The 14,525-nt window shown below is 36.8% G+C and overlaps 1 protein-coding gene across 1 annotated transcript in view; it reads left to right on the top strand.

The window, feature by feature from the left end:
- The window catches only part of DSC3 (desmocollin 3), a 47,597-nt gene that overhangs the window by 19,920 nt on the left and 13,152 nt on the right, over positions 1–14,525 (top strand). The window contains exons 7-11 of the mRNA XM_042961568.1: positions 2,760–2,926; positions 5,966–6,100; positions 6,470–6,655; positions 13,045–13,301; positions 13,412–13,554. Of these exons, the coding sequence (XP_042817502.1) occupies positions 2,760–2,926; positions 5,966–6,100; positions 6,470–6,655; positions 13,045–13,301; positions 13,412–13,554 (888 nt within the window). The remainder of the gene's footprint in view (positions 1–2,759; positions 2,927–5,965; positions 6,101–6,469; positions 6,656–13,044; positions 13,302–13,411; positions 13,555–14,525) is intronic.

Genomic DNA, 14,525 nt, shown 5'->3' with positions numbered 1-14,525 from the left:
TCTTAACTGTTTCTTTTTTTAAATCTACCTAAAAATGCTCTTTACATATTAAGGTTATTAACCTATTGTTGCACTGCAAATATTTTCCCATTGTATTGCTGCTTTTCAGTTTACTTTTTGAGGTATAGAGGTTCAGGACTTGCATTTAGTTAAATCAATCCTTATTCCTTTTGGACTTTATGGTAAGAGAACTTCTAAAAGTAAAATGTATTATGCTAAATATCTTTGTGCACATTTTTTTGAGACATTGGGTTTTTTTATACTCAAGACCAGATTATCCTGAGATGATATTGAACCAGTATCTACTTTCCAGAATACATTTAATCCTATCACATCCAAACAGAGTTTAATCTATAGGATATTACAAGAGTTTGGTGTGGTCTATATGATACCAATTAATTATAAAAGTGGATAACAGTTATTTAATCTTGGAATCATATTCAATTTATATACTTTATTACACTTGATCATTTTGTGGGTTTATCATCATTCCTCTAAGACAGGACATATAGGATAGAATTACAATAAAATTAAAATTAATATCAATATTTATATTAGGTTTTATTTACGGAAGTGTTATATGACATCTACTGAGAACACAATTTTTTAAAGCTCTAATTTATATTACCTCTTTTCTTAAAACTGCTACTTTACTACTTCCAATTTAGAATGAATATGGGGATAACTCTAGAGAAGCTTACATCACATATTCTAAACACTTGCTCAGACATGGAAAGCCAAAATGTTCAGGTTAGTTGGCCCTGATGTCTTCTGAGACTTGCAACATGGAAAGTAGCCATTCACAATAAAGTTGAAAGAATGTGGACTCATTCATAAAGGGTGACTTTGCTAACTTGCCTATTAAAGTTTCTAGTAGTTACTTAGGTCTTCAGTATATTTGTATATCTGCTATACCCCTTTATATTTTACTTGGATAATTTGATGTCATAGATGTTAGCCTCCTTCTTACTCATATGGTACAATTAAAAAAATAAAAATTGCTGGTTTGGAGTTTAAAAAACCTAGTTTTTGATTTGGGGTCTGTTATTAATTCACTGTGGGAAATGGTGGAAGTCCCTTTGAGTTCCCTGACCTGTAAAAGGAGTTAATTACATTAGATGACCTATAATATTTTCAGCTTCAGTGTGACTGTGACTCTGGTACAATTTACTTTTTTTTCAAAGAGAGATTATTGGTTTCAAAGTCTTTCTTGAGAATTCTCTTCTTTATGATAGTGATAGATGAGAACCAAGGGCAAGTACTTTGATTCCCAGATGAACCCAAGGTACTTTAAGCATCCCACACGAGAAGGTTCAGACCAGTTTGGGCTGTGATACTCTGAACTGCTGGGTGTTCTTTGAGTTTGCCTTAATTCACACACAGAATTTGGGACATGGGGTGCTCAACTAATATTTAAGTATACTGCTCATGAAAAGGGGTTTTGAAGATTTTCGGAGGATTTTCTGTGATAAGTAAAACAGTTTTTAATCCAGAGAATTAACATAGTGTTTGTGTCCTGTCAGTAAAATCTCAGGAAGAAAATACTCTGCCTTAAAAAGATTAGGAACTTGTTTTCTATGCAAACATAGATGAATAGCATTTGTTTTCTCATAATAAGATAATTACTTCATGTCTTCATATTGATCCACTGCAAAAGTCTTGTCACTATTTATGAATATGTAACTGGACATTCTCTATAATGTTTATCTATCTGTGTGTGTGTGTATGTATCTGTTCATGTACACACACATATATACAAATTTTAAAGACATTACAGTGAAAACTATTTAAAACTAATATTTCTGGCATTAATTGGTTTTTACTTCCTTCAAATACTGTATTTCAGCAAACGTGTGTGTGTGTGTGCGTTTGCGTGTGTGTGTGTGTGTGTGTGAATATGTGTGTGACTGTATATGTCTATGTATTTGTTCTTCAGGCCAGCCCTTACTGGGCTATAGGCAAAGTGGATCTATGTATTACATTTCCATGGGCATTGGAACACTGACCTTACACTGGACAATACCACCTGTTTGTACTCTTTGATATGTATAATCCTTTACCTGAGCAATACTCTTACATTCCATACAGATGACAAATATTAATAGCTCCAAATGAAGAAACAATTGACCTAAATTCTCCCTGAAGGATGAATAGTATGAAATCCCTTACCGAGGATTAAGTAGGGCTGAGGGCAGTGCGGTGTGGATGCTAAGCGGGTGAAAGATAATGAAACACGTTAAAGACTGGCACAAAAAAGAAAAAATACTGGAATAGAGACTAGACTGTGAAAGGTCAAGTTGACCACTTATACAGTTATACCCCAAGTCAGTCTTGATTTATCTATTAATCAGAAATTCAATTAAAAAATCTGATTTACTTAGGAAACATGATTTCTCTCTCCAGCTCGGTTTGTTATTGCAGTATGTGGGAATATGTGTTGAAATTATTCTTGATTGCCATTTAAATAAGTTTTTAGTAATTTCTTATCAATTTTTTTTTAACTGTGAGCAAAGTAGAAGTGTGCCTTGATATAGAGTCTCATAGTGTTTATATTATAAATTTGAAGCCCTCTTCATTGGTGCTATTGAAAGATGGAACATGTCTCATAAGAAACCCATTTAAAATTAGATTTCCACTACCATTGTCAAAATTTGAAAAGTGTAGATATTCATAAATATGTTTTGCAGTTCTGCAAATTAAAGACTCTTTTCTTTTCTTTTCTTTCTTTTTTTTTTTTTTTTTTTTTGGAAAACATGTAGGTACTACAGTGGGAGTGGTTTGTGCCACAGACAAAGATGAACCAGATACGATGCACACACGCCTGAAGTATACCATTTTGGAGCAGACCCCGAAGTCCCCGGGGATCTTCTCTGTGCATCCGACCACAGGTGTCATCACCACAGTCGCTCATTATTTGGACAGAGAGGTAGCTTTCCATTCCTTAGAATATAATTTTACCAGGGGCTTAGATCCCTACCCCATTTACTGTAGTTTGCTCTCCCGTGAACTTAGGAGTTTCTATTTTCTTTTATTTAGGTGTAAGACAATAAGAATTTCCAGCCATGTTATATGCTTTTTTTTTAAATATGACTTCTGTTTCCTTATGTAAGGAAAGCCATTGGAATAGAAATACAGATCAATTGGTGTTTAGAAGGAGTGGGAACAAAATACATTTCTTATGAAAGTTGCTGCTGTTGAATATTATTCTGTTCTTATGTGTGACTAATTGGTTTCAGCTCAGGAAAGCCTTCAATTCTCATGTAGGACAATTAATTTTGCACGCTCCATGGGTTTAGATCACATGCGGATTCCTATCCAGTTATTGTGGATATGTACTTTTTATTAGGAAGGAATTAGTTGATGGCTTATTATGAAATCTGTAACACTATTTGGATCATAGTACTAGCACACTATCAGGTATATAGCATTTTATGTTCAAATTCTTCATGCATAATTATGTTCGATCTTTATAATTTCCTCGTTTGACTAGATAGGTTGTTACATCCAATCTATAGAGGACAAACGTGACAGTCAGAAAGATTGATTGACTCACCAGAAACAAATCATTGAACTCAATCTTCTAATTTTTGTTACTCTTGCTCTATTTTGTCAGCCTGTGTTTAACTCACAGACCTGAATTCCTGACTGAGGCAGATTAATCAATTTCATGTGTACAAAATAGCTCTATTAAAACACTCAGTGGTTCCCACTGCACCCTGAATAACACAAATAGAAGGATCGATATGACTTGGACAGATAATGTACAGAAGTAATCAGTGGAATTGGTTGCCAAAGAAAAAGGAAAGGATGATGAGAAGCCACGGAAAGAAATCAAAAATAGCACAAAGGTTTTATTTGTCATTATTTTTATTTTTGGGTGTGGTCAGTACATTTTATGTGATAAAGCACGTGATGATAATAACAAATGGGAAGGTTTGAAGGAGCAAGATGAATGTGTTTTTTGTATATGTGGAAGAGGTAGAGCTGATATAGTGACCAAGTGAAAACAAGCATTTTCCCTCAGTTTTTACACATTGACAGTGAGGCTTAGAAAAATTAAATAATTTAAGGGCATACAGCCTGTAAGATACAGATTTGTGGTCACACCCAGGTCTGCTTTCCTGATCAAAAAAAGTCAACAGAGGGGCGCCTGGGTGGCTCAGTGGGTTGAACATCCTACTTTTGATTTCAGCTCAGGTCATGATCTCACGGGTTTGTGAGTTCAAGCCCCACGTTGGGCTCTGTGCTGATAGTGTGGAGCCTGCTTGGGATTCTATCTCCCTATCTCTCTGTCCTTGCCCTGCTTGCTCTCTATCTCCCTCTCAAAATAAATACAAATAAACTTAATTTTTTTTTAAAGTCAACAGGATTTTGGGGGGAACTGCCACAAAGTGTGTTGTGGGGAACAACACAGGAAATAAAGAAATGAATAAGGGAGATATAAAAACAAAACCAGTGCATTTAGAGGAAGAAGAAGCAGGGTATCAGAGAGTGGAGCCAAAGGAGGAGCATCTCAGGGTGAGAATGTTGGTTTCCAGAAAATGGAGAAAAGTAAAAAAACAAAATGAAACAAAACCAAAAGGAATAGCTAAAGAATAGTAAGAGAGAAGAGAAAGTTAACAGGATTGTGTCACAAAGTAATCAATTCATCATCCATCACCACCCCGCCATTTGCAAAACTCTGTTCACAGAAAGTCAACAGTGACCTCCCAGTTGCCAAATCCACCTGTTACCTAAAGCCCCTGTCCATTGTTGGCACTTGCTAACACTCTCTCTTCTCTTGGATTTCTGGTTCTTTTCCTGTTTCTCTGATCTTTCCTTTTTATTGTCCATCGCTTAGTCTTCTTACTTCCCCCATGCTTGACATGCCACTGTTACTTCTATCCTTAGCTCTTCTTATCCTTTAACCTCTTTTCAATAAATCTGATGCCTGCTACAATTTCAGCCACCATCTACATACTAATGGCTCCCAGAGTGGTATTTCTGGCTATGAACTCTCCTGTAAGTAGGGGGCCACACATCCAAGTGTCTTCTGAACATTTCTCCTTAGATTTCCCATAGGCACATAAAATTCAGTATATGCCAGGCACAACTCATTCTTTTTGGCCATTTTTGCTCACCCTGCTAGTGCTCACTTCCTCAGAGCACAGGCTGTCCTTCTGCATTTGCTACATTGGTTGGTGATACCCCTCTGCTTTATCCAAATAGGACACCTGAGCATAATTCTCAACTCTCCCTTCTCTGAAATTTTATATAGAATCTACCATCACATCCTACTAAATGCTAACTCCCAAGAAGCTTTCCTGTCACCCTTACTCTCTGTCCTCATTGCCACTGCCTCAGATGTGGATCACCTATCTTAGACTATTTCAGGAGCTTTTTAACTGGTTTCCTTTTTTTTTTTAACTTTTAAAAATTTATTTATTTATTTTGAGAGAGAGAGAGACAGCGAGCAGGGGAGGGACACAGCGAGAGGGAGAGAGAGAGAATCCCTAGCAGGATCTGCACTGTCAACACAGCCTGATGCGGCTCAGTCTCACCAACTGTGGGATCATAACCGGAGCTGAAACCATGAGTCTCATGCTTAACTGACTCAGCCACTTAAGAGCCTCTAACTGATTTCTTTGACTTTCAGCTCAGTTTACTTCAAATTATGCTGAATCTACATGAAGAATATTCTTTCTGAAACTCCAGTGTTCTTATTTTGTGCTCCCCCTATGACTCCTATAAAACTTTTCCCTATTAGCCAATTAAAATATGTCTAAATTCTTTGTATGGCTCTTTGTAATTTAACCTCTGTCTACCTTTCCAGTTTATCCCTGTCTACCCAATTCTTAAAGTGTCTGCAAATATGGATCAAATAAAAGCGTGGATTCACACAAATGGAAGACTACACAACTGAAGTTTCATTTATAAGTTGGAGCAAATGTTTTCAAAAGTAATTAAGTATTTGCTTTGTTTCCAGACTGTAGATAAGTACTCACTGATAATGAAAGTACAAGACATGGATGGTCAATTATTTGGATTGATGAGTACCTCAACTTGCATCATAACAGTTAAAGATTCAAATGACAATGCACCCACTTTCAAACAAAATACTGTAAGTATATAATATCAAAATCTATGTCTACTTGTCAATTGTTATTTGTTATTTAATATAAATTAATAACATATGTGTCATGCTTTGAAGTATGTATGTTTATTTTATGAATAAAATTAAAGTTTGAACAGCTGACATATAAATCTCCTTTATTTATTCATAGTAGTATTTTATCCTCTTGTAACACTTGTCTTCATTTGTAACGAATTTCTTTCATTTCAAAGATAATCCTTTGAAAGATTCATGGCTTTAAAATACACTAGCTAAAAACTATAAGAACCAATACTTTTGGAGTGGAGGAAATACTTTACTTTCTTTGTAAAACTTCTCTTTATAAAGTAAGTTTTTAATGAGTTCTTTCTGTTTCAGTATGAAGCATCAGTAGAGGAAAATGCATACAATGTGGAGATCTTACGCATATCTATAGAAGATAAGGATTTAATTAACACTGCCAACTGGAGAGCCAATTTTACCATTTTGAAGGGGAATGAGAATGGACATTTCAAAATCAGCACAGACAAAGAGACTAATGAAGGTGTTTTGTACGTTGTAAAGGTACAGTAATAATGGATACTTGACAACTTGGCAAGTTAACAAGTTCTCTTCAACTATTGGTTTAATCAACCAAATAGTTTCAGATCAAAGAATCCACAAGATGGAATAGAGCTTCGTCTGTTTAGTCCAACTGTTCCCATTGAATGCTGTCTTTCTTCCATAATTTTGTTGCCAGTCATTAGTCACCTAGCTTATGCTTGAACATTCTCAGTTCTGAGGATCTCCATTGGCAGCTTATTCTGTTTTTGGAGAGCTCTGATTCTCAGAAGTCCTTAGTTCTACTGTGCTCGAATTATTGTCCTTCTATCCCATGTCTAGGTTCTGTCTTTAATGGTCTGGCTCTAATCCTATACAGAAGTATAATTCTTTTGAAAAGTTTGCTATGTCCATTTGAAACGTACTTTCTCTAGGATAAATACTCCTAATTCCTTTAACTATTCCTTACATGATATAATTCAGAAGCCCATAGTCTTCTCACTTACTCTCTTTCTAGAATATATGCCTGGTTGTATCTGATCCTTTATAGGTGATTTTGAGGGTGAAATACAGTGTTGTATCAGACAGCATATATCTTTATTCTATATATTGTGTTTTTGGTTGCCCTGTTTCATTCTAGGGTCCAGGTTATGAGGGCAGAGAAGGCCCTATTTGGGAAGGACCCTTGGTTTTATATTTGTAGCCCCGAACAAGGAAGAAAATTGTCCTATGGGCAGGTAAAGGAGTCATCCATTGAATAAAGCAAACTTTCCTGCCAACAACAATATGGTGTAGACTTTGATACAACAGTATCTATTTGTAGTTATTTCCTCACTAAAAATTTCCACAGATTATGTAATCAACTTTGGCAAGTTCTATCCAGATGTGAATAGTCAAATATATTTGTTCCAGATGACTGTCAACATCAAACCTCCCTCTATTTCAGTTTTCTATAATATGATCCACTCAAATTGAATACTAAAAGCAGCCACTTAAGAAAAATGAAGTTTTATAATTGATAGTAGTAGGAAAGGAAATAAGCAGGTGGTACTGGTCATATTTTCTTTGTGTTGGCCCACCTCAGTCAGTCTTCCTTTGGACTCTCCAGAAAGCAGAACACGAGGCAAGGACCTCAGTGAAGGAAACTATTTAGGAAGTGGATCCTAGAAAGCCAGAGTAAAAATGGAAAATTAAGACAGAAAAGAACGAAAAGCCAATCAAGTCTGCATTATTGACTTAGTCACCTTTGGTGTTCAATCATGCAATGAACCATGTAGAATGTACTTCAGAATTATCTCCTCAAAAAGTGGTACCCAGGGCATTTGTCCATCAACTCCCATTGTTGATACCCATGCCTCACTGGTTGAAGGTTGCTTCCAGGGAACCTCAGCTCTCCTGCACTTCTGGGCGTGGCTGTGCCTGCCTGAGAGAGAGCTGCTTAGCTTTGGACCAAACTTTGAATCTGAAGAGCTGAATCTTTGTGCACTTGAGGTGTGAATCTATCAGTATAAATGGTAGAGGTGTTCACCAGAGCTGCAGCTTAAGTCAGGTAGGCTGAGGGTCTGTGGTGTGTAATTCTTTTGAAAAAGGCTGCTATGCATCAGTTTCCAAAGCTGGACAAGCATTTGCCTCAAAATTGATGTGATTGGCAACAGATGTTTTGTTTAAGTTTTCTCCCGTACACCTTCCTCTGCATACCCCTCAACCCCACCTTTCCTTCTTTCTAGAAATAAGTCAAAGGAATAGTTTGAGATCCAAGATGGGTAGATTATGCCAACTGCGGTAGCTCAGGTCAAAGACCCATGCTCAGACCTTTTAGAGTGTTTTAGAGTATCTACTGCTTGGTTAGATACTTGGCTACTTCTCAGTTACAAGCTACTACTGCTTGGCTACTTCTCAGTTCTCTCTATTCAAGGCCATTATTAAAGACCTGTTATTATTATTTTTTAAATCGCAATAATTTTATCTTGGTTCGGGAGGCCAAATTTAAGTAATGCTAGGAATTAAATTTTTATTATGAGTTTTTTGACCAATACAAAATGAATTTTAGTAAACTTAAAAAAAATCATAGTATGTTGGCACATTTGATTTTTTTCATATTCAGAGTGGATTTTTCCTCCTCAAGGAATGTTTATCACAGAGACGTTAAGAAAAATGTTTGCACATATTTTCAGAAATAATAGACTATATTCTAGAATATCTCTTACTCCATGTGACTAATAAACATCTGGTGAAATATTTTATTTCTGGTGAACAGCTTCTGGGTACCATCCCAGGATTCTTTAGGAGAGAGAGCAATTACATGGTGATACTTTACTTTTTTTCACTGGTTCATTTTAAGTTAATTGGACATATGAAGAATATAGAAAAATCCACACACCCCTCCCTCCGCAATAAAATTTATATGCATTTAATCCCGTTATCTTTAAATATAAGATAGTTGCACTGATAATTATATCCTAGTTATTTTTTAAAATTTTTTAAATGCTTTTATTTATTTTTGAGAGAGAGAGAGACAGAGCATGAGCAGGGGAGGGGCAGAAAGAGAGGAAGACACAGAATCTGAAGCAGGCTCCAGGCTCTGAGCTGTGAGCCCAGAGCCCGATATGGGGCTCGAACTCACAGACTGTGAGATCATGACCTGAGCTGAAGTCGGACACTTAACCAACTGAGCCACCCAGTCACCCTATCCTAGTTTTTATATCTAGGAAATTCTTTTAGAATTTTAAAAGTAGTTACCAAGTACTGATCACCTTTCATGCCAAGGGAATGATACTAAACATAAACAACTAAACTAGTTGTCATATCCCCTTTAGGATACGATACTATTATTATCCCCATTTTACAATAAAAAATATAGTTTTCTTAATTTGCACAGTTTCTGTTTAAATCAATATTAGGTATGCTTTATAAAATTAATTTATTTTGCTGCTTTCCCCATGTTTTGAAATTGTAAAGGAAAAAAAACCCTCCAAAAATATACAGGATTCCAAAGATTTATTTTTAACTTTCATAACAACCCAGTGGTTGTTCCTATCATTCTTCCCATTTTCAGATGAAGAGGCTGAGTCAAAAGAAGTAAAGTCACTTGCCCCCATTCATAGAGATAGAAGGTGACAGATCCAGGATGCAAACTGAGACATTCCTGATGCAGAACCCTTCGTCAGAGCTACTGTGCTATTCTTCCTGCGTGGTACCCTTGGGGTCATGTTCCCCTTAGCTCTCCTCTTTCCCATACTTGGGTTACATGGCTTGATAAAATCATGACTTCAGTTGCACAAGGAGGTCTTCTCTTTTTGTATCTTCAATAAATTTCTACTTCTATGAGTTTACTCTTTTTTTTTAAATGTTTTTTTATTTATTTTTGAAGGAGAGAGAGAGACAGAGCATGAGCAGGGTAGGAGCAGAGAGAGAGGGAGACACAGAATTTGAAGCAGGCTCCAGGCTCTGAGCCATCAGTACAGATTCTGATGTGGGGCTTGAACCCACAAATTGTGAGATCATGACCCGAGCCGAAGCCGGATGCTCAACCGACTGAGCCACCCAGGCGCCCCATCTGAGTTTACTCTTTAAATTATCTCCTTCCTCTGTCATTATTAGCTCCTTTGGTAGTTTTACCTTCCTTCTTTCTTTAAGCCATTCATAATATTCTCTAACATTTTGGGCAATAAAATTTGCATTCTCTATGGTATATCTTCCTTTCTATATTTTACGCAACCCCTTAGAAAATCTGAATTCATTACAGAGATCCTTTGGTAACTGCACTGGTCTTTAAAGTTATTGTATCCTTGGGGAGCCTGTGTGGCTCAGTCGGTTAAGTGTCTGACTCTTGATATCAGCTCAGGTCATGATTTTTTGGTCTGTGAGATTGAGCCCTGCGTCAGGCTCTGCATTGATAGCGTGGAGTCTGCTTGGGATTCTCTCTCTCCCTCTCTCTCTGCCCCTCCACCACTTGCTTTCTCTCTGTCTCAAAATAAGTAAACAAATATTTAAAAAATGTAAACGTACCTTATCTTTTACCTTGCTAAAGATTTGTGTTCGTGTACTTAAGTTATATATTTAAGTACTTTGTAACATTGATGAGGTATCTTCTATTTTAAAACGAAACACTGTATAACCAAGGCATTTTGAAATCCATCTTTCTTTCACATAGGCTATGTACTTAATAATGGATAGGAATGAACTTTATTCATTCCTCTATACCAAAAAAGAATGAAATAATCAGTAATTCAAGCCAAAGATTGCTCAAATATACTTCTTTATCTGAACAAAGCTTCCAAACATTGTCTTGTTAGTTGGTGTCTCCTTTTATGCATCATATTGGATGTTAACAAAAAATACATCACCTTTTTCTTTCAACTGGCTGCGTAACAGCCGGAGAGATTACTAAAACCTATAGTGTAAAGCACTCGCTGTGGGCTTACGATGTTAAATGTTATTCTTACAACAGTTGTGCAGAGGACGAAACTTAGTGTCAGAGAGATTAAGAAATTTACCCAAAGTGACACAGCTAGGATGCAGTAGGACAGGATTTGAGTGAAGGTCTCTTTGATTCCAAGTACATGCTCTTAAGCACCATGTTCAATTGCTTTGCATAGCTATGTGATCTTGGAAATTAGCCTCTGTATTATCTATAGAATATAAATAATACTTCTCTCTGCCTCCCTAGTAGCTATTCAATTATAATAATGAAAGTGAAAACACTTGGTGAACTGTAGGATATTATTATTCTATTTTTAGAAGCCTTACATGTTCTTGGGTCTTGTGTTATAATTGTCCATGTCGGAGAACTTTTCTGGAACTGTAGACCCTGAGCTGATGCAGTCTTCAGCTCAGTCCTGGGTAATCTTTCCATCTCAGCATTTCCTTTCTATTTGAGCAGCAGCAGTTGCACATGGGCTTGATGAAGAAGATACTCTACTTGGTCATTCTCAACATAGAGAGTCCGCCATAAAACAGCACTTCATTTTCTAGCGAGATACTAGCATCTCAGTGCAGATATAAGATATTTTTGAACATTTTTTTAGTTGATGAAACAGGTGCCTGGGTGGCTCAGTCGGTTGAGTGTCCAACTTTATTTACCGCAGGTCATGATCTCACGGTTTGTGAGTTCGAGCCCCACATTGGGCTCACAGCTGCTAGCCTGTCAGTGCAGAGCCCACTTTGGATCCTCTGTCCTCTTCTCTCGGCCCTTCCTCCGCTTGCATTCTCCCCGAAAGAAATAAATATTAAAAAAAAATAATAAATGATGAAACATTAAAGCTACCGTGTGGTGGAAGAGAATTCCTGGTTTTTCATTAATCGCTGATTTCATCCTACTAGATTTCCAATCTTGCAGAGTTTTAAGCCTCTAAACCAATATGCAGTGCAAACCTCGAACAATTACATAAAGAAATTCTAAGGCTTTAGTAAGTGGCCCTGATCAAATCACTGCACCTCCCCCGGAGCAGCAGCTGTTTCCTGACTTTCTATCCATGCCTCATCTCCAATGAATGCTTTCATTCTCTGCATGATCATATATCAACACATGTAATTTGTGAGAGTGTTCATTAGCAATAGATAAACATATTAATTCTTTTTCCCTTCTTGCCTCTCTGTTTTCTAGAATGTTCATAAAAAATTTTTAAAAAGTTTCACCCATATTTTGTGGATTCTAAGATTCAGAAATTTTCTTGACTTCTTAGCGGACTTATGATATTAGTATCTCAGCTTGATAATAGCTAGGTATGGGGAAAGGTTTAAAATAAAAATGTTACTCCTCATTTTTTATTTTGTTCAATGGTCAGCCAGTGATGGTTTTGACAAGCAGAAAGAGAATCAAATAAAAAAAAATACTTCAAATTTGCAGTACAACGTAAAATAATGTTATTATGGGTTTGCTTGATTCGCTGTCTAAAAATCAATTATAATCAAAGGATTCACTTAAATGTTTTTAGAGGCTGGTGAACCAATTAAGCAGCATAGTGTAGCAGAGGGATTATAGTGTGGTGGTTAAGGAAATGGACATAGTCAATAGGAAGTAGTGAGTCAAACAAAATTGCATTCTCCTGGAGTTAGATGCCCCTTCGGCTGGTCTGTTAGCGCTCTAAAGCAGGGTCATAAAAACACTGTCATCTCTCTGCATTGTCTCCAGGTTCAGAATAATCTTCCTTAGTAAGAATGAACTATGAGAGTATAACTGGAATTGTTTTTCCACAACTCCATAAAACCATCTGTAGAAACTTTTGGACCACTCTTGCTAAAGGCTTAGTGAAGAATCACCTCTCTCTTTAGCAACGGGTAAAAGTCCATATTGACTGAATGGGAGCATAGAATTTATGCACCACTGTTCGTTTTTGCAGATGCTCACTTGTTATTTGAAATTCCGAAGGTATTTTACACTGATGCTGATATGCATGTGCTTTTTTGAAAAGCCGCTGAATTATGAAGAAAACCACCAAGTGACCCTGGAAATTGGAGTAAGCAATGAAGCTCCATTTACTCGAGATTTTGCACTCAGAACAACCATGAACAGAGCCTTGGTCACAGTTCACGTGAGGGATCAGGATGAAGGACCCGAATGTAGCCCTGCAGCCCAGTATGTACGGATTCAAGAACACTCAGCAGTGGGGTCAAAGGTCAATGGTTATAAGGCATATGACCCTGAAACTAGAAGTGCCAGCGGCATAAGGTATGAAGAAGTCTGTAACCACATACTAATAATGTATTTGTAAAAATTGAGACAGTAATTTATTTTAATATGTTTTATATTGCTGAAGACTTTTTATTTTAAATTAATAGGTACAAAAAATTGCATGATCCTAAAGGATGGATCACCATTGATGAGATTTCAGGGTCAATCACAACTTCCAAAATCCTGGACCGGGAGGCCATGACTCCCAGAAATGACTTATATAATATAACAGTCCTGGCAATAGACCAAGGTAAAAAAAAAATGTTAATTTTATTTAATATGGTATCTTAGGAGGAATTGGACAATAAGCTGCAATTATTATTGTGCAGAATTGTTGTGATAGGTATTTTTGAATTGTCAGAAATTACTTTGAAGACGGTTCCTATTTCTCTTAATCATTTAACGAGGTGAACCTTCATAGCAACAAGAAGCCATTTATTTATCTTTATATCCCCAGCATGGTGGGACCTCACATGCTTATAGATCTCTTTGTTGGAGGGCAAAGAGGAAACTTAAGTCTTGGATCTGATGAGACGATCTCACCAGAATCTTCTAGATCTTTTCATGCCATTTTAAATCGAATCTTTGAGTAACTTAGCTGATTATTAGGTCACAGTGACCCTTTGCTTGAATTCTGTTGCTTAAAACAACTCAGAGTTTCTTAACCCTGGCTTCATATTACAATAACTTGGGGCACTTAAAAAATCATTTTGTAGGGGCACCTGGGTGGCTCAGTCAGTTAAATATCCCATGTCGGCCCAGGTCATGATCTCACCGTGAGTTCAAGCCCTGCATGGGGCTCTGTGCTGACAGCTCAGAGCCTGAAACCTGCTTCAGATTCTGTGTCTCCCGCTCTCTCTGTCCCTCCCATGCTCACGTTCTGTCTGTCTCTCAAAAATAAATAAACATTTAAAAAATTAAAAAAAATCATTTTGTAGCATTGACTTAGATGAAATGAATCAGAATATTTGGGGAACCCAAGCATCATATATTTTCAAAATCTTGCTAAGTGGATTAAATGTGTACCAAGATTAGAATAACTTTTTGTAGCCTTTCTAGTGCTCATTAACATCTGTACCAGAGGGGACCCCTGCGAATACAGAGTTCACACATTGATTTTTCTTGTTTGGTAGTGATCCTGGCAAAAAGTTTATTGGCAGTTGTAACTGATATTATCAATGGCAGTACTCATTGTAGATGATCTACAGGTTTCGTTTATTC

This window comes from Panthera tigris, chromosome D3, assembly GCF_018350195.1.
Source record: "Panthera tigris isolate Pti1 chromosome D3, P.tigris_Pti1_mat1.1, whole genome shotgun sequence".
NCBI classification, from domain to species: Eukaryota; Metazoa; Chordata; class Mammalia; order Carnivora; family Felidae; genus Panthera; species Panthera tigris.
Note: the sequence above shows the minus strand (reverse complement) of the source record. Positions and strands in the feature narration are given on the sequence as shown.